We start from the raw sequence: 18,699 nt of genomic DNA, 5'->3' as shown, positions 1-18,699 counted from the left end.
AGGTCAAATGTCAGGCATCCGTTCCAAGCTTTCATCATCATGGTATGTTTCAGCACGAGATGATTTAATCACTGGTTAAGCAGGGTAATAAAAGCCTCTCCTGTCAGTCACCAAAAATAAAAGCAAGCCGAATGACATTATGGCTTCCATTCTTTTATTGCTGAAGCAAGTACAAAGTAGAAGTTCATACCTTAAAATAAAGCCGTTCATAACAACAGTTCATCTGAAAGACCCACAATATGCATTATGGCAGATTTCAAGCACATAGAGATCAATAAGGCATTCCTCTGAAGCACCAGAGTACAGTATCTGTTCATTACAGGCTTTGGTACAGTAGGGTGAACATTTCCCTTGTCCCATCAACATCCCTCCTGCCGCAATGCAAAAATAATTGCAAAGTGGCAATTGTAAACAAGAAGCTGGAATGACAGTTCCTTTTTGGTAGAACGAACCGAATTTGGTAGAATTTGGTCATAGAGAATTTAATTTAGACATTTGCTTTATGTCACTCTGTCAACCACTGAAATCCTATATTTGTTGACCAGAGTCCCGTCCTTTGTTCCTGCCACAATGCCATGCGTAGTGAGCTTGTATCAGCAATTTCAGCTGAATGTTTTCCCCAGAATAGGGACACTAGGTTTCATGTGGTTAACAGATATTACAGTAAATACACTTGTACAAACAGTCAAAAAAAACAAAAAATAATTCCATTATTAAATTTGCACATGACGAAAAGGCACAACCCCCATGTTGTACACAAAGACAACTGCTTGCAAAATGTGGTATTCTGTCTGCAGTCCAGGGCTGAATGTGCCGGTGACATTATGTTCTACCCGTGCTCTGTCATCTATTGAAGCGCCGCTCTTTAGCAAAACAAATTCAAAGTCAAGTATTTACAGGCAAGTCAAACCACATTCAGTTCACTGGTAATACACTGTACTGTCACAAAATAAAAATGCTAGCCATGACACAGCAAATTCAGCCTGCTCAGATATCACATTGAATAAAGCATGGTTAATATAATCAGAACAAGCAGTGATGGTATATGGAATATAAAACTAGAGCCGAGTAGTTGCATATTACTCAAGATGAGAAATCATCAAATCCTGTTAATGAATGAATTATATAAATCTATCCTGAAATATTGTAGGTAGGCTATTGCATAGTCAGAAAGAAAGCACACAACACAACAACTAGAATCAATTAAGAGTAAGACTGTTATAATAGGTGGCTGCTCCATTAGCTATTATTCTAACCTTTATTCATGCAATATTTCAGCAGTGGCTGAATTGTTAACAATGAAAACACTGAACAGTCCTATTACACAACAAACTAATTTAAAAGGGCCATGCCAAAAGCAACTTAATAATTTGTAGACTTTGAAGCACAAAGGTTGTTCTCCTGGTCCCTCTGTTATCAATATTGATGAGAACCTTTATAGGAGAATCAAAATGTTTAGATTTTGATATTCGGTTTGGTTGGGCCTTCAAAGTGGGATCCCGATGGCCAAGGTCTCACATCTGCTGAGATAGAGATGGTGAAAGAGAGAGAGTTAGAGAAATGATATATTTCCCTTTCAATTAATCAGTATTGCTTTTAACCATGTGCATAGCCCATCAAACTTTAAGAGGTGGCAGAGATTATTAACCTCCTGGCTGTTAACCAAGAGGTAAATCTTCAAATACTGATGTGTGTGTGTGTGTGTGTGTGTGTGTGTGTGTGTGTGTGTGTGTGTGTGTGTGTGTGTGTGTGTGTGTGTGTGCGTGCGTGCGTGCGTGCGTGCGTGCGCGACTGCGCGTACTTGTGAGGGTCAAATGTAGTAGCATTTGAAAAAAGGTCCTGCACGTGGTTCATGATTAAGGTTTAAGGCTCATATCTGTGTGTGTGTGTGTGTGTGTGTGTGTGTGTGTGTGTGTGTGTGTGTGTGTGTGTGTGTGTGTGTGCGTGCGTGCGTGCGTGCGTGCGTGCGTGCGTGCGTGCGTGCGTGCGTGCGTGCGTGCGTGCGTGCGTGCGTGCGTGCGTGTGTGCTGTGTGTGCTTGTGTGTGTCATGTGCGCAATGTGCTGCGTCTGTTGACACATAACTGCAGTAGAGACTGACTCTGCTTTGAGTGTGTGGAAGCCGTAACATTGTCATTTGCCCTTCACTTCATTCCTCAGGGGTCTATTTCTGATCAAGAATTGGGGAGGTTACAAGTGAGGAACACTATTTAGGGCTGAAACTAAAACCTGACAAACACTTTTCCATTTGTATTGTTCTAGCTCTGGCACAACAGTGCGTGTGTGCATGTGTATGTGTGTGTGTGTGTGTGTGTGTGTGTGTGTGTGTGTGTGTGTGTGTGTGTGTGTGTGTGTGTGTGTGTGTGTGTGTGTGTGTGTGTGTGTGTGTGTGTGTGTGTGTGTGTGTGTGTGTGTGTGCATGTGTGTGACACGTTGTTAGCTTGTAGATCGACTATTTGTACTATTTAAAAATGTTTTAAAATAGTAAAAAATGGCTAATATGTTTAGGGATAAGGAGTAAGGGGTGGCACAAGATATAGGGCAAGGACTACTTTTGAATTGGCATTTAGGGTAAGCTGCTTGAGGATAAAGTAAGGAAGAAATGTATTATCTCATCAAAGTCAGCGCTACATTATTAGTGGCAATAATCTATTATTTAATGTTGCTTATCGTCATTACAATTGCTACTTTGCTTAGTTAGCAAACTCTGCTATAACAGCTTTTAAGTTGGGTAAAGCTTTGTAAGACTTTACCATTAGTACTGAGTGAATAAGCCTGGCGTTTGAGGCTACTTTGCTGCCTTAACAGTTAGTAATCCTCCCCAACACACCGCCGTAATGTGACAATCAAGCAGCTGCAGCGTGGAACGACGCTATGTGGCATTGGACGGGCCCATGCAGGTGGCATGGGGTGAACTATGATCACCATCTGACTAAGACCGGAACGTTCTTTATACTGGGAAACAAGGTCATGGTGACGTTAGTCATGGAACGGACCGGTGTCAAAATGTTCAAGTGGAACGTTTTATTTATGGTGGGTGGACAGCTAGGGTGGGTTTGGCAGGGGCATAGCTGTGTCCACTGCAGCGGGCTATAAAATCGTTGTCATGGCTCATTGGCTCACTCCTTCACTCAGAGTCTAACCTAAAGGACACGCTCTCTTTCTCCTGACACCTCTCCTGACAGCTATTTTTAAGTCTAATAGGGTCTTAGTTTGATGTGCCGAACATACACTTTACACTTACCATTATTTTGCGCCAAACTTGCTCCTTCCTCCAACGGCCACCTGTAAACACATTGGAAAGGAACTATTCATTTATTTGGAGCTGACCATAGAAACACCATTCATTGCACCTTCTTAAGGATTAACGGAATCCAGTTTTGGAGATGTCCAAAAAAGGTCTATCATTAATGCAGTCAAATCTGTGGTGCAAATCTAAGTCTGAGGGAGGGAGGGAGTAACAATGACCATATGGATCAATATTTACACCCTCCTAGTTAAATTAACACATGGCATTTATTTTACTGTGTAAACTGTAGTTGCAGTGAGTGGGTTCAGGTGGGGTGCACTGTAAAATTCTCAGTTTTCATTTAATTTTACACTCAGGATTGTGCAGTGCAGGGTGAGATCATACTATCTAAAGCAATCCACAAGAAAGCCACTTCTTATTTCCCTAAAGACAGATGCATTCAGCAAAATTCTCACCAGATGTAAGCCATCCCACGCAAACTTAAATACATAAACACACAGAGCTACACACACGTTGAGTATTGGGTGAAAATTGCATGTCAAACAGTTTTGCAGTATTGTATCAAAGCATAACCACATGAACTATATACTGTATGGTATTTCTGACCGTTATATTGTTTCTGTAATGCAGTTATCCATGCCAAACTGCCGTGTCGTGCAGCCAACTTATCCCCTAACATCGCATAGATCATCGCCAAGTATGACAAGGAAAGATCCGTTCCGTGGTCCAGTTGAGAAACCACATCAGAGATGTTTCCACAGAACTCCAGATCCCAGAATGCAATTAAATTTCCTTGAGGCCATATTGGCAAATAATCATAGCCATACACATACAGTATGTTGCATTTATAAAAGATGCATAATACGGCATGATGCAGTCACAACACTTCACACGGTGATAGGTTGTAGGGTTCATGGAACCAAGTGCAATCACCACAGCGATCACACACCGTGTGCAGAGTGGTACGTGCATTACACTAAGCCAGTGGTTCTCAACGCAGGGTCCAGGGACCCCTAGAAGTCCTTGAGGGGGTTCCAGCGGGTCTCCAGGAACCAAATGGACCTTTACAGGTCTGTAACTCCGACCGTGTATACAAATTGGACAAAATTGACCCTTAAATCGAAGTTACAGTATATTAACACTGAGGATTTGACAGTGTAGATTGGGGTAGAAATCGTATCAAATGGGCCTATAAATACATATCAAACTGAGGGTCCTTTGAATTCAAAAGGTTGAGAATCACTGTGTTAAAGCCACATTACAATACAGTTACCTCTGAAGGCACGCCTTTAGGTAGACTGAATAAAACAAACAAGCATGTACGTCACTTTAAAGCTCAACAAGATTAAGATGGAAATTGTCGTTACTCTGCAGGTTGTGTTCAGCTTGCTCTTTGTACCTTAGCAGGCGTGGAGGTCTTCTTTGTCTCCCAGGGGCCACGCTTGTTGCCAACATCGCTGGGTTTCATTTCCTGTGATAATCAATCGCAAAAAATATTATCTGTACTTGAAGCTACAACCCTGAAATCTAAATATTATCATCTGATACTAATCATAGTAATCCCCATTATTGTGTCCTTTCATCGGGCAAAGCCTGATAAACTCTTATAACGTATCATCTTTTAGCAAAATAGCGTTTTGCAGAGGTGCTCAACATGGGGCTAGGTGTCCCGCCAAGGGGTCCTTAGGGGATTCCAGTGGGGGTCCCCAGCTATTAATGATTGATAGAGGGGAAACAAACCCTTGCAGGTCTGTAATTCTCAGAGTTGAATTAACAATCCAAATTGTACAGTACTTTAGTAAACATACGCTTTCTGTACCTTTTCCAATGTCAGCAGTAAGGAAGGGAGAGGACAGAAAAGTCTGAAAGGAAGCGAAGCTGAAGAAAGGGAAAGCTGAAAAGCTAGAAAAGTAGAAGAAAATAACAACTATAACAGAAACACAGTGGTTCAATCACATCAAAAATCTGTTATTTAGTGACCAAGCTTCATGACTTTTACAGTACTCTGATCTCACACTTCTGGATAAAAGCGTTAATCATGTAACAATTGTAGTAGTAATTGTCCTAAGTATAATTCCAAGTAGTAGACTGCTGTACATCTTCTTCCCATGGGGTGGAAGTGTTGTAACATCAGTAAACTCAAGGTTATGACCATTCCTCTAGACATATGACACTGAAGATATCTCCCTCCTAACTTTCAAGTAGGAATAATGCAATACGTCACTCAGCAATGCCCCTACACATGCAGACACAGTGTAGCCAAGTGTGTCCTTGGTATAACTGGTAGCAGTCCCTAATAAAAGAAAAGACGATACAATGTCTACTATGGCCTCCTTCTACTTACTTTAAATCTGTCATATTACCCAAGGAATATGATCTGTGATCATGACTATTACTGTGTCTACCTGATCCTGGGATATCTTTAACTGAAAATCTCAATAAAAATAAAACTAGGTACTATGGCCTCATTCATCCAATCCTTTACAATTTATGATGATGGATTATGATGGTATCAAGCCATTACTACAATAAAGTACAATGCCAGGCAACGAAACTACACACAATTTCTGCTGTATGAATGCTTATGAAACTTTTTCTTTTTGCTTGTATATACTGTATATAAAATTCTGTTAAGGAATCTTCAACAAAATAATTGCTTAATTTGTTGTGTAAATGGTGAAAAGAGACTGTTTGGCCAGACGTGGACTGTAAAGTAAAAACACGCTTTGCAACAATGAGAGTTCTGTTTTGCCTACTACAGTGAATTTAAAGAATGAGGTGTAAGTTAATCTTAAAATAACTGCCGAGGTCAACATGAGTTATTGTGGCCATAGAAGGGTGCCGAAAACAGAAGTGCAAGGTGATATGTTGGCATTCAGCCACCTGGCACGAGAAACAGTGTGTGTACTGTTTATCGGTTGGACTGAACGGTAGGTAACAAGATAGTTTTATCAGATTATTTCCAGCAGCGTACCATTAAGGACCCTAGCTTCTCTATTCTGGAGCAAAGGTTTGGTGAAAATAGCAGATCTACAACCTCACAACGTGCCACATTGCGACACATTGTGAGCTTATTTCAGTGAAGAGATTAGGTGCTGAGGGGAAAGAAGGAGGAGCCCTGGTCAGCTAGGTATATACGGTTCAACTTTTCAAGTGGTTAAGAAAATATTCCCCTCCTGCCTGTGAATGTAATGCCCATGAGGGTAGTAGGGGACATTTTGATTAAGGCCTTACTTCTGCTGGTTTGACCGGTTCAGGTTCTGGGGCCGGTGCTTGTGTCTTCTCCACCTCTGCAGGTTTATTGGCCATCCAGCTGTTGACGCGTCCAGCCACGCCAACTTTGATCCCAGCGGCATCCTGGGAGAGATATCAGCGGTCATTAATAGAGCTACAGTACCGTCTCCCCCCTCCTATTTCACTGTCAACTCGTTTTTCTGTTTCTCTGGCGGTGTCCGAAATCACTCCACATTCCTTACTCCCTATAGTGCACTATATACAGTAGTGATTATTCAATTTGAGTGGTGTTTGTATACTAGTGAATGTATACTAATGAAATGAGTGATCATTATTATACCCACAAACGGCAAGATTAATTTCCCCTCCGCTCCACAAGGAGACTCCACAGTGGTTCAGGAAGTACCTGTGGCAGTGCCCTCACTTCCTCCCTCTCACTTCCTCCCAATAAAGCAGGCCTGGATGATGCTCCCTTGTCCTTTGTCTTCAAACACATGCACAGCCACCTTTGTGTTCGCTCTGTGCATGCAGATGTTTGCCAATGCGTCTTTTGATCTTGTATCAATGTAAGTTATCCCCAATGATGTGGATTATCTTCAAGAATTGATGCATTCCATTTGTATTGATATTTTTATTTATATCATGAACTTTCTAGATATATGGCTAAATATTATTTGAATAATATGCAATATTAAATATATGATTAAAGGCCATACTATACTATAATTTAATGTTTATATTGAAAGATACTATAACAAGTTTATTTTCTTTGTTTCTTTATAGAACCATGGCAATCATGACCAAATTGGATACCTTGTACCATGCTGCATTGAGATTCATAACTAATTCACCTTTCAGAACACATCACTGCACGTTGTATGCTGCAGTCGGTTGGTTCTCATTGGCATCTCGCAGGCTTCAGCATTGGCATATTTTCATTTATAAAGCCATTCTGGGTGACCTGCCGTCTTACATTTTATCCAAATTCGACTTCGTCCAAAACGGCCTAAACCTCAGGTCAAATGCTTGGCTGCGGTGTGTAGTACCAGCATTAAAATCCGAGGGGGGTAAAAAATGTCTGGCCTTCTTTGGCCCTTGGTCGTGGAATGATCTACAGTCCAGACTAAAATTGGCTTTGACAGTTCCCTTGAGAAGTTTCAAAAGGAACATCTTTGATGTACAGTCCAACACCTGCACATGTTTGGATATGTACTAGCCTATGTTCATGCCTATATATTTATTATATTGGTTCAGATCGTGTAGATTGTGTATATGGTGTATTTTGCCCTGCTACTAAAAAGTAGGACAGGTGACTTGTTGTTATGCATAGGTACTTTAAGGTGTATTATGGATGTTGTATTTGCTGGTTCAAAATGTAACATTGACGATGTGGTATTGAAGTGTCATTTTATTTCTGCCTCTTGGCCAGTTCCTCAATGTGATTTTACTGGTTAAATAAAGGTTAAAAAAAATCATGTGAACCCAATGTCAACCTTTATTCATTATCCTGCAAAATAAAATTTGGATAATTGAAATCCTTGTTTCCTGGTAGTTTGTGGCTCCAGTTTGAACTTTAAAACCTAACACCCTTATTCCACAATGTATCGCAAAAGGTAGGGTACAACCAATGGTCAGTATCAATTTTCTAATCTGCCATGTTTAAAAACATAAATAACACAGCGACCCGTGTAATGTCCAAAACATGTATACTTTGAGTTCACTATATAGTGAGTGAACTCATCAGTTTCCACCAATGAGTTGCCCAACATGGGGACAGCAAGCTAAATATGGTCAAAGGTATCTCTCTTTAGTCTCGCGTGGCCAGACTGTTGCCTACCACAATTTTCAAATGCTTTCGGTCATAGTCTGGAACACGGAAGCTCTTTTGATGAATTAGTGATGACTAGTACCCACTTCCATTTAGTCTTTACAGTCTCACACATTTTCTTTTTCGTCTTTACAGTCGCACACATTTAACCTAATATAAATTAAAAAAATAAAGATGGAGTGCCGTGATTTAAAGAAAAATTACTTTCTGTTTTGTATGAGTCTATGGAGTTAACTTTACTCGAGTCTAATAGACCCCCAGGTGTAGTTAGAATATCGAAATATGTCTTCCCTGTGTATTCTTGGTTTCTTCCTGAAAGCTGAAAGCCTTTGAGTCAAAAGGCCTAATCGAAATACACATATTGTGACATCACAATATCATCCCCTTTATCATACGTTGACAGCTGAAAACCAGGCATACTCAATGAACTGGTGGGTGTGGCAACATAAAAGCATAATCTTAACACTTTCTGTACACTCTTTTGAAATAGTCTTTAAGCCTATATAGCTTGCTGCTTAGCAAAAATAGAAATAAATAAAATGTAGATATTTTAAAATATATTTTCGTATATCATCTGTTAATCGCATTTCGGGAGGTGTAGACTAGACTATAGCATGTCTGTCTGTCTCTCTGTCTGTGTCTGTCTGTGTGTCTGTCTCGCTTGTGTTTCCCTTACCTTATTAGAGGAAGCAGGGCTATCAGGGGAGCTGCTGACATTAATGCCCTTCTCCCACATGCTCTTAATGCTGCGTGTCCCTCCTGTAGGAATGTCTGCCACAGCAGACTTGGGGGATTTGACGTCTTTGTTTCCCTGCAGAAATACATTATAGTCATGTCATTATAGTCACACAAAGAAAGTGAGAAACATGGATTATTCTGTGTTGGTGCTATTATTGTACTGTAGGTCACAGTAGTCTACGTGTTGTCTTGTCATGGGCAGCCGTATGGCCCACCGGATGAGGATGCATGGTAGCCTGCCTGTGGGGTCGACCCATTTGTGAGTCCCGGACACATTTTTATGGGTTGTTTTTGAGTGGTGCAGCCACTCCAATGAACATGTCTATCTGTCTGTTTAGGGTCTGTCTGTCTGTTTAGGGTACCAACAGGTGACAAAGCTGAGTGTTGTTTAGTAAGGAACAGCAATGTGTTGATGAGAGACATGATGCAAGGCAGTACAGTACAGAGTACATAGTCCGACAGCTAATAGTCCGACATGCCAATAGTCTGACGTGAGGCCCAGTATTCATTCCATGAATTAAATTCCATAAATTACAATTTTTTTTTAGGGATAGTGAAAATAACACATCTACAAGCTCACAACGTGTCGTATCGTATCTGCAATTTTCACTAGTGAAAATGGGTCACGGGGAGACAAAATAATATGTATTTGCTCACTGACCCCCATCTGAAAATATGTAATGCATTGCACATGCAATATTTATGTTTTCTTATGTTTTCTTATATTCCAAATTCTGACAAATTGACTAATTCTGCTGGGAACCTCCTGCATCCCCCTCAAGGACCCCTCGGGGGCCCTGGATCCCAATTTGAGAACCACTGCTGTAGATGGGTGTGTCTCACCTGTAAGGCAGAAGTGTACATTTCCAGTCTGTTGCCGATCCTGGAGACAATCGGAGTGTGGGCCGCCCTGACTGTGCCACTATGTAGATGAGATGAGCAACAAAGTGGACTTTAGTATGGTTAAAGCCTGATTTATGCTGAGCATATGACGTGTCCAGTAGAAAGAATTGCTGATTTACAAGCTCACAGATCTGCAAGTTTTTACATGGGACACCATCGTATGACTCTTTTTAATGTTTTTGTATTGTTCTTTTTTACATAACAACATGAGGGAGAGGAAGGAGGAACACAAGGGAAAAAACAAATCACATACATTACACACACACAGTGCCATTTTGGTCACACCGTAGCTTCACCACTTGAAGTCAGAAGGATAGTTTAGTTTGATCATCACTGGGTCTGTAGTTAAAAAGTGTGGGGGGGTAATTCAAGGATAACTGCAAAATAAAGTGATTCCCTCTGCGTTAGCCTAGAAAAGGTCATCAAACCCTGTACACTCAAGACACGCTCCATATATGGCCAGTACAGAATGCATTCCATATGTTGATCTGACCCCCCCAAGCCAAAGCGCCAGCGCTCGCCCAGCAGTCTGCTGTCACCCAGCAGTCTGCTGTAACCCAGCAGTCTGCTGTAACCCAACAGTCTGCTGTCACCCAGCAGTCTGCTGTCACCCAGCAGTCTGCTGTCACCCAGGCGGATGCGTGCATGTGACCTCGAGAATAATTCTATTACCGGTATCTACTAGTAGAGAGTAATCGAGGTGTACCGTGTGATGTACTGTACGTTAGAGAAAAAGGTGTATTCTTTTTTAGAGGGGTTGAATAAAAGCCATGGGTCAGATAGAGTTCCATAAAGTTCTGAATCACCTTGGCGGATTTCAGGGGTGTACGAGTTCTGGTGGAGGATCAGCGATCCAGCTTAGAAGAGATCCAACAGTTTAGATCTCCACCTAAGATAAGGAATCGAGAAGCCATATCTGGAAAGCTAGCAAACAAGGATCTAAAAAAACCCAATGACTTTACTGTTTGTCAAGGTGGGTCACACCGGAGTGTTATTTGAACATTTCCCCGCTAACAATTAAGTTTTGATTGATTGATTGATTTGGAACTGCTATTACCCTGGAGCACACAAAAGAGACACATTTACTGTATGTAATATAATAGTCACTCTTCTATCTTTACTCTGGAAAGAAGAGTGGTAGATATGACCAATCCAACCACTCTTTAGCTTCGTCTGATCCGGTACTCTAGATGGGTTTTTTGTAAAACTAAAAACCTAAAAAAAACACCCGAGCACCCAAGTGATGATGAAGTACTTTACTGTGGTTAACAGGATTATTGATGCCTCTGCAGTTCCAAGTGCAAAATCTAACCCCGCCCCTGTTTTGCTGCGTTAATGATGCAGCCATGATTGGCAAGGATTAAGATATGGTGAATTATTGGTGGACCAAAATGACACAACATATAGGCCTATACTCCACACACGCCACAAGTAAAACATAGAATGCACAACGGTCCAACGGAACAAACAACACAACCAAAACAGTATCAAACGGAACAAAATAGCCCAGTGGTTAAGTCACTTTACCTCCGCTCAATGGCAGAAGATGTCCTCCCAAACCAGACACAACGATTAACACTTACTAGTCCCCCCCTCTCTCAACATTTATATTCTCCACCCAGCAGAGAAACTTATGCAACTTATTCACAAATGCTAGATAATTATGACCTAGTGTCCACCAGGATTTATATAGTAAATGAAAGATTCAGTGTCTTGGTAAAGTTTGCTCATACATGCTCTTTTTCAGTGACACTGACACTGTATGCGGCCGTATTACAGTACTTCAGTTGGAACATGAAGCCGAACAAAATGGCTTTATAGCTCACCTTTTTTGGGCTGACTTGTTCAAAAATTCTGCCTTCTCTCCGATCTGTAAAGTTGTAATATCAATATTTCATTCACAATTACACTCATGTACAAAAACTGAAATAAACAACAGCTCTCCACTTTCTGTCTCCCAGTTAAGACTCAGGCCCCGTGTCCACCAATTTATGTTTTTCCTGAGCGCAGCCTCATGTTTTTAATTGTTTATTAGCTTTTTGGAAACCCCATCAGTGTGGTGTGGCACTGGGCATTTACCTTGTAATCTGCCCAGCATGGGTTTTTCTCTGCTTGCTGAGAGCTAAAATATTTTCAACTTAGGCAAGTTGGAAGTGATTTTAGAAGACCGCCATGGCGTTTTCAGCCGGGGGGGGAAAGCCTCAGCGGACACGGCTCGTAACTAAAGAGTGGCAGACCCAGTAGGTTTTGAACCAGTACGTTTTACCGCCTGGTAAATGAACAGTTGGTTGCGGAAGGTTTGGGTTGTCGGGAGCCAGGATAATTAAGAGCTGTCAGCCCAAACATGATGTGCTGTAGGATGTTGTAGGTTGTAAACCCACAATTTCTGTTTAGTCTTCATTATGCTTCTGGTATACACTTTCAGAGCTGGATGTACGTGTGCACGCACGCACACACGCGCACGCGCACACACACAGTGTATTTACATGTAGATATGCATCTGTACTCATCTAGAACCACACTCACATGTGTGCGCACAAGACTGTACGTAACACAAGCGATCCACAACATTCCTCCAAAAATACCCCAGTGAGAAAATTGCCCTGTCATGGTCCTCATTTGAAAACAGATATTTTTAAAACAAAAATTTGATGCCAGCAACATCATATTCATTTTTTATCCCTGTCATCCAAGTATATAAGGCCTGCAAACCAGAGGAATTAGAAACAGATAATAAAATGGGAACATTTGAAAACAGACCACCACAGAGTATTAAATTGCAGAGCATGCTGACCTTTTCTCAAGCTTCAATAACACGAAGGCAATATTAGATGCACATGGATTAAGTGGGATTAAGTAAATAAAATAAAATATAAAAAAGACGAAAACTGAAGGGGGAAAAAAAACCCCAACAACAACACACAAGTGGGTTTACTACATTCTCGTTTCCTGCATGGTTTTTCCAAACCAGTTTTTGCGATGGTTGTTGAACCAAGTTCAAATATGTATTTTCGCTGGGCTGCCATGTGGTCTACTTTTAGACTGGGCTGCATGTGTCCACAGTCAATAGACTGTAAAATGGTGAAAACATATACTGTAGCCTTGTACTGTAAACAGAGCATAAGGAAATATACTGGCAGCATTAGGCAGTTAACAAAATGCCAAGTAACTGCGTCTTCGCCATATTTGGCGGCTACCGATAGTAGAAGAAATTGCACAGAATTTTGCACGCCGTTTAGCTGCTTTTTGGCATCAAAAGTTGTTGGAAGCCTCTTACAACCAACCTATGTACTGTACATGTCCTAGGCTGCCAAAGATAAACACAAGTAGACTGCACCTACTGTATAGCCTAGCTCTATGAATATGATGGTCTGGAGGAGCGGCTGGTATTTAATGACCGTGGTCATAAAGGCTTCTTCTAAGCTAGAATCACTCTCCCCTCCACACACACACACACACACACACACACACACACACTCACACACACACACACACACACACACACACACACACACACACACACAGTCAAATCACAGTCAATTTACCGTAACACTTTCAGAGTTAAAGTTGGTGTAAGTGATATATATATTCTTCTTTTTTATAGATAGATAGTAATCATTGCTACAGGGTATTTGTTCAGTAAGGGTCTCCCCATCACTCCAGCTCTTTAATTTTCACTAAAATAATTGCACTGAGACTCACCTTTGAGGAACCTTTAGGACCGACACTGAAAGAGGGCTTCACCCCTGCAGACTCCTCCATCTGTTTCTTCTTCTCAGCGGCCTCCGACCTCCTCCTCTCGATCTCCTCCCTCATCCTCTTCCTCTCTTCCTGTCACAAAAACAACATATTTTCTATAGATGACAATTCTAAACAATTACAGTTGTGTCCCTGTCATACGGCCAGCCGTATTGTATTTATTTATATATTTGGCCTTGTGCATTTACTTTCTGTATTTCTTTCTGTATTATCCCCGTGGGGGACAGTAGCGTCAAGAGGCGTCAAGAAAGCACCTATGGGCAGCACCTCTTCGGGGACTGCCCATAGAGCCGAAGTCCGAACATGCGGAAAGGTTGGCGAACATGCGCTGCTGGTTGGCGAACATGCGCTGCTCCCGTGCTTGCGCAGTTGCGCTGCTGGTTGGTGAACATACATGTGCTTCTCCCGTGCTTGAGGTTATGTTTAGGTTAGGGTTAGAGATAGGGATAGTAATTTCGGAACAATGGGAGGTCGGAACAATGACATGGCACCGTCTCTTCCAGGTTTTTAAACAGCTGGTCGATGGAAATGACACTAGTGCGCTTCAACTTGTAGCATGGGCAAAGCGGGTTTTTCTTATTTTCTTTGCCCATGCTACAAGTTGAAGCCACTAGTGTCATTTCCACGTACACGTGTACGTGCAGTCATGCACGCACGAGAGCTCCGACACCTAATAATTAACAAATTAAGCACTGCTTATGTGGAATTGATCCCTGTCTGTTATTGGCTGGCTCCACTGTTGCTCATCCCACTGATTGGCGGAGGCCCCCAGCTGGACTCTATAAAAGCCTCACTCTGAATTCAGTGTTTGGAGAGGAGAAAAGTCAGCTTTGGCAGCAGAGAATCACGTCCTCTGTCCTCTCACCCAAACCAACCATTTTGATTAAATTGTTGCCGTTGTTTAGATCTGTGAGGTATTGTTTCTTCACTTTGTACTTTTTTTGTAATTATTTCTTCTTTACATAGTAATAAATATATATTCAGTTTTAAATCATTTTCTCCTGTTCGTTTGTTGCGACCTTTACACTCCTAGAACTAAGGGTCGTCTCACTCTCCAGTTCTGTGAAAAAAGCCCTCTGATAAGACAACAACCTTCCATTTTGATCCTTTCTATATTGTAGCCAAGTGAAAGCACTGCACTTCATACAACATTGAAGATGGTACCATTCCTTTGCTTGTCGTTCACCTGTTCCTTGGCCTTCTTGTCAACGAGCTCCTGCTTCTTCTGCTTCTCCTCTTCCTCCAGGACCTTCCTCCTCTCCTCTCTCTTCTTCTTCAGCTCCCCCACCTCCACCTCGGTCTCCTGCTGCTTCAGCTTCATCTTCTCCAGCTCCTCGGTCTCTGCGTCGTTTCGTCGACGCTGCAGCTCCATCAGCTTCCGCTCCGCCTCCAGACGCTCTGCCTCCTCCGCCTTGGATGCGTGCACATTGTCCCGGCTGCAAAGCAACACATGAGCAGATGATTAATAGAAGCTGTGACACACAATACTTATTAGGATGACTAGAAACAAGCACCCGGCCTTCAGGCGTTACGCCCATTCCTACATGAAAGCCGTCCCGTAACCAACCCCCAGACCGTTCCGGGCACCTTTGATTGTATTCGATCAATGTTGATCATGTATACTTTATAGATGTAGTGAGAAATGTACAGTTATATATACTGCAGAATTGTACTTAATTTTCCAAAACAAAGTTATTACAAACATTTGTTTGAATGAATGACTTATTGTCAGTTAGTACCCCCCTCATCTCCCACAATAAAAAACTTTACGCTTTCTTCTAGAGAGGGTTGTGTTGAACAGCCCATGAGTGATGACAGACTGAGGCTGTAGTGATGTGCAGTAGTGATGGGCACAGCCTATGCACACTGCACAGCAGCCATATTGGAAAGAAAGAGGGTCAGTATAACAAACCTCACCTTGAAGTCTGCTCTGGTTTCTTAAGTTTGTTGTCATGGACAGCTCCATTCTGTTTAACTGGTTCAAACTTGCAAAGGAAAAAGATTAGTGTTACATATAATAATGAAGTGTCAACACATTCAACTGTCCCCAGATAGTCTTATTTGGGTGCTGAATCTCAGCCCCAAAAATGGCTGAATACAAAATCAAAGCATGGGCAGCAGTCCAATAAAATATTAAGACATTGTGGTTTCAAACTTTAATGGCTGTAATAATAATTTAATAATGGTTATTTTATTGGAGTACAACATTACCATACTATGCCTCGTCAAATCTTTAAAAGATCATATCAGGCTTTTCATATTGAAATCACATTAAATCTACCTCACTTAATCGAAATGGTATTCTGATGTTGCCGATTAGTCTATGGCAAAATGTACAGGTCTAAATTACACTAATCCCCCGGCCCATAGTCCCATGCATATATGCATGCATATTGTTGCTGTCCAAAACTGTTACTTTATTACTATTGATTTAGAAATATCTTAAAATAGTGAAAATAGCTGATTTAATTTACAACCTTAATTACTAAGTCTAGGTGAGAACATCAACATCACATCCCAGTTCTTTCGAATAGATATCAGAACAGCATTTTGATGAAGTGAGCTAGGTTTTGTATGATTTTGAGAGGCACCAGTCTCCAATAACATGAATGAATATAACAGAGAAAGATAGCCTATATAAAAAATTTGAGGAATTAAATCCTATCAAAGTAAGAGTGATAAATATCCAACATGTAAAAACATATTCACTTTTACCTTTTCTTTGAAACCAAGCTTTTTCGGTTTCTCCTCCTTTTGACACAGAAGACACAGAAATCGGAAAGAGATTATTAATCAAACAATGAAAGCGGTTCTCAGTGGAAACACATTGAATGCCAAAGCCCACAAGAGAAGCAGTAATACATAACACGTCCAAAGGCCTGCCTGTGAATGCATTGCAGATGTAAGACTGTGATGCTGAAGACACGGCGTGCTGTGAGCTGGGAAAGTGTGTCATCAGCCCGTCTATCCATGTGGCAAGCAAAACACTGTGACCACACTGTGCAAAAAAGTAAAAAATAAAAAGCTTGGATAACTCAAATGTTGCCCCCTACGCAGTACGCACACACCCATATAGACATTTAATCTTCTTTAATCAGGATGTGTTTCTGTTAGATTGTAACGTCTGTATTCTGTTACTTTTCAAAGAAAAACCAATGACTTCATTTGAGTTACCCGGGTTTTGGGAGCGGTTGCCGGTTAAAAGACACATGATACCTCCTCTCTCTTCTTCCTTTCCTCCATCTCTCTCTTCTTCTTCTCCTCCTCCTCCTTCTTCTTCCGTTTGTCCTCCTCCTCCCGCTTCTTCTTCTCCTCCGCCTCTCTTTTCCGCTTTTCATCCTCCTCTTCTTTCTTCTTCCTTGCTTCCGCTTCCTTCCTTTGCTTTTCCTCCTCCTCTCTCTTGCTCTTCTCCTCCAGTTCCTTTCGCTTCTCCTCTTCCTCCCTCTTCTTGCGTCCCTCCGCTTCCTTTAGCTGCCTCTCAGAATCCTCCCTGTTCATCCTTTCCTCCAGCTCCCTCTTCTGTTCCTCTTCCTCCTTTCGTCCCATTTCCTCCTCTTCCTCTCTCTTCCTCCTCTCCGCCTCTAATTCTTCCTCTCTCTTCCTCCTCTCTTCTTCTTCCTCCTCCTCTCTCTTCCTCCTCTCCTCCTCTTCTTCTGCGTCAGCGCCAGGAGCAACCTCCTCTTCGGTTTCTCTCTCTCCTATATCTGATTGTTCTATCTTTGGTTCTGAAGCTACAGGCTCCTCCTCCTCCTCAACCTCCTCCTATGGTAAGATAAGGTGCATGTCTTTTTTTCTATTAATTTACTTGATTGTGACCATTATTTTAAAACAACTTGTCATCCCTTAAATGTTCACATTAGGTTACAGTTGACTAAAACTAAGACTAAAACTAAACAGGTTACGTAATGTCGTGAAATGGAACTAAAATGAAAACGAAAGTGAAATAAAATAAAATAAAATAAATGAAAATTTAATACAAACAATGAGGAACAAATGTACAATTTAACTAACAAACTAACCAACCATATCTGTTGTCATGCATCGTTTCACCCTACCTTTTTCTGCTTCTTTTAATCTAGGCTTTCATCATAATAATAAAACTAAATACAAACTAAACTGAAACGTAAAACCTAAACTGAAACGACTTACATAATCGTAAAAATTTACTAAATCTAAACTGAAATCAAACACTAAACAAAAGAAACAAACAAACAAAAAGTTATGAAAATCTGAAATCTCCAAACCTTGATACTGTAACAGTGCATCAGACATGAATACAGTACATACCTCGGCCCTGGTGGTTGGTGTCCTCGATGACTCCTCCTCTGCAGGCGCCTGTTCATATAGGAAAAGACGATTAACAACTCAAAACAAAAGTAGGGGCTTCAACTTTCTTGACTCGTGACTCGCCTTTTAGCCGCTTTAACATGTTTAAAACATTAAAAGGGGGGCTTAACCATTAATGTGTTTTTTACTCATCTTGAAAGGGGGAGGGGGGAATTAAGATTATGTTAGACAGTTGAGGTGAAATTGTGAGTAAATGATATACTTTTCACCACTGGCTAACCGTAATAACTGACTAGTCAATTTGCTCTAAGTCTGTAATAACAACTACCGGTATTACATTTTGGCTCAGAAGCTCTCAGATTGGAACATTCATATCGTTGTCAAAATGTAGGCATTCTGGGCAGTAAAAAGAGGGCAGTAAAAATCTTGCCATTGGGATAAAGATAATTGTTTTTTTCAGCAAGTCAAACATGGGCTCATAATTAGCACACACTTCAACAACCTGTAGTAAAGCTCAATTTACATGACGGTGTCCCTTGCCAACAATAACTGATCACGTCGTGTTGTTATAAGATCAGGTCGTGTGACAGAGCATAAATGAACTGTCATCTGTACATCTATACAGAAAGCAAATATTACATAACGGTATGTTTTTATGCAAAATATCCACTAATGTCAAGGATACTCCAAATTCATGTTTAT

General features: G+C 41.2%; 1 protein-coding gene across 4 annotated transcripts in view; it reads right to left on the bottom strand.

Annotated features, from left to right (window-relative positions):
• Positions 1-132: 132 nt before the first annotated feature.
• cald1b (caldesmon 1b) overlaps positions 133-18,699 on the bottom strand; it is a 47,509-nt gene continuing 28,942 nt past the window's right edge. For 3 of the 4 annotated variants that reach the window (XM_080762467.1, XM_080762469.1, XM_080762468.1), the window contains exons 5-17: positions 17,998-18,045; positions 16,927-17,472; positions 16,426-16,461; positions 15,628-15,695; positions 14,897-15,146; positions 13,654-13,782; positions 11,778-11,821; positions 9,892-9,970; positions 8,987-9,121; positions 6,483-6,605; positions 4,648-4,719; positions 3,243-3,283; positions 133-1,523 (exon numbers count right to left, since the gene is read on the bottom strand). In XM_080762467.1, the coding sequence (XP_080618593.1) occupies positions 3,245-3,283; positions 4,648-4,719; positions 6,483-6,605; positions 8,987-9,121; positions 9,892-9,970; positions 11,778-11,821; positions 13,654-13,782; positions 14,897-15,146; positions 15,628-15,695; positions 16,426-16,461; positions 16,927-17,472; positions 17,998-18,045 (1,569 nt within the window). In that variant the 3' untranslated portion in view covers positions 133-1,523; positions 3,243-3,244. The remainder of the gene's footprint in view (positions 1,524-3,242; positions 3,284-4,647; positions 4,720-6,482; positions 6,606-8,986; positions 9,122-9,891; positions 9,971-11,777; positions 11,822-13,653; positions 13,783-14,896; positions 15,147-15,627; positions 15,696-16,425; positions 16,462-16,926; positions 17,473-17,997; positions 18,046-18,699) is intronic. The other variant, XM_080762470.1, reaches the window with a different exon arrangement.

The sequence above is a fragment of the Protomyctophum bolini genome, assembly GCF_963924005.1.
Source record: "Protomyctophum bolini genome assembly, chromosome: 4".
Taxonomy (NCBI): Eukaryota; Metazoa; Chordata; class Actinopteri; order Myctophiformes; family Myctophidae; genus Protomyctophum; species Protomyctophum bolini.
This window is presented reverse-complemented; position numbering and strand designations above follow the sequence as displayed.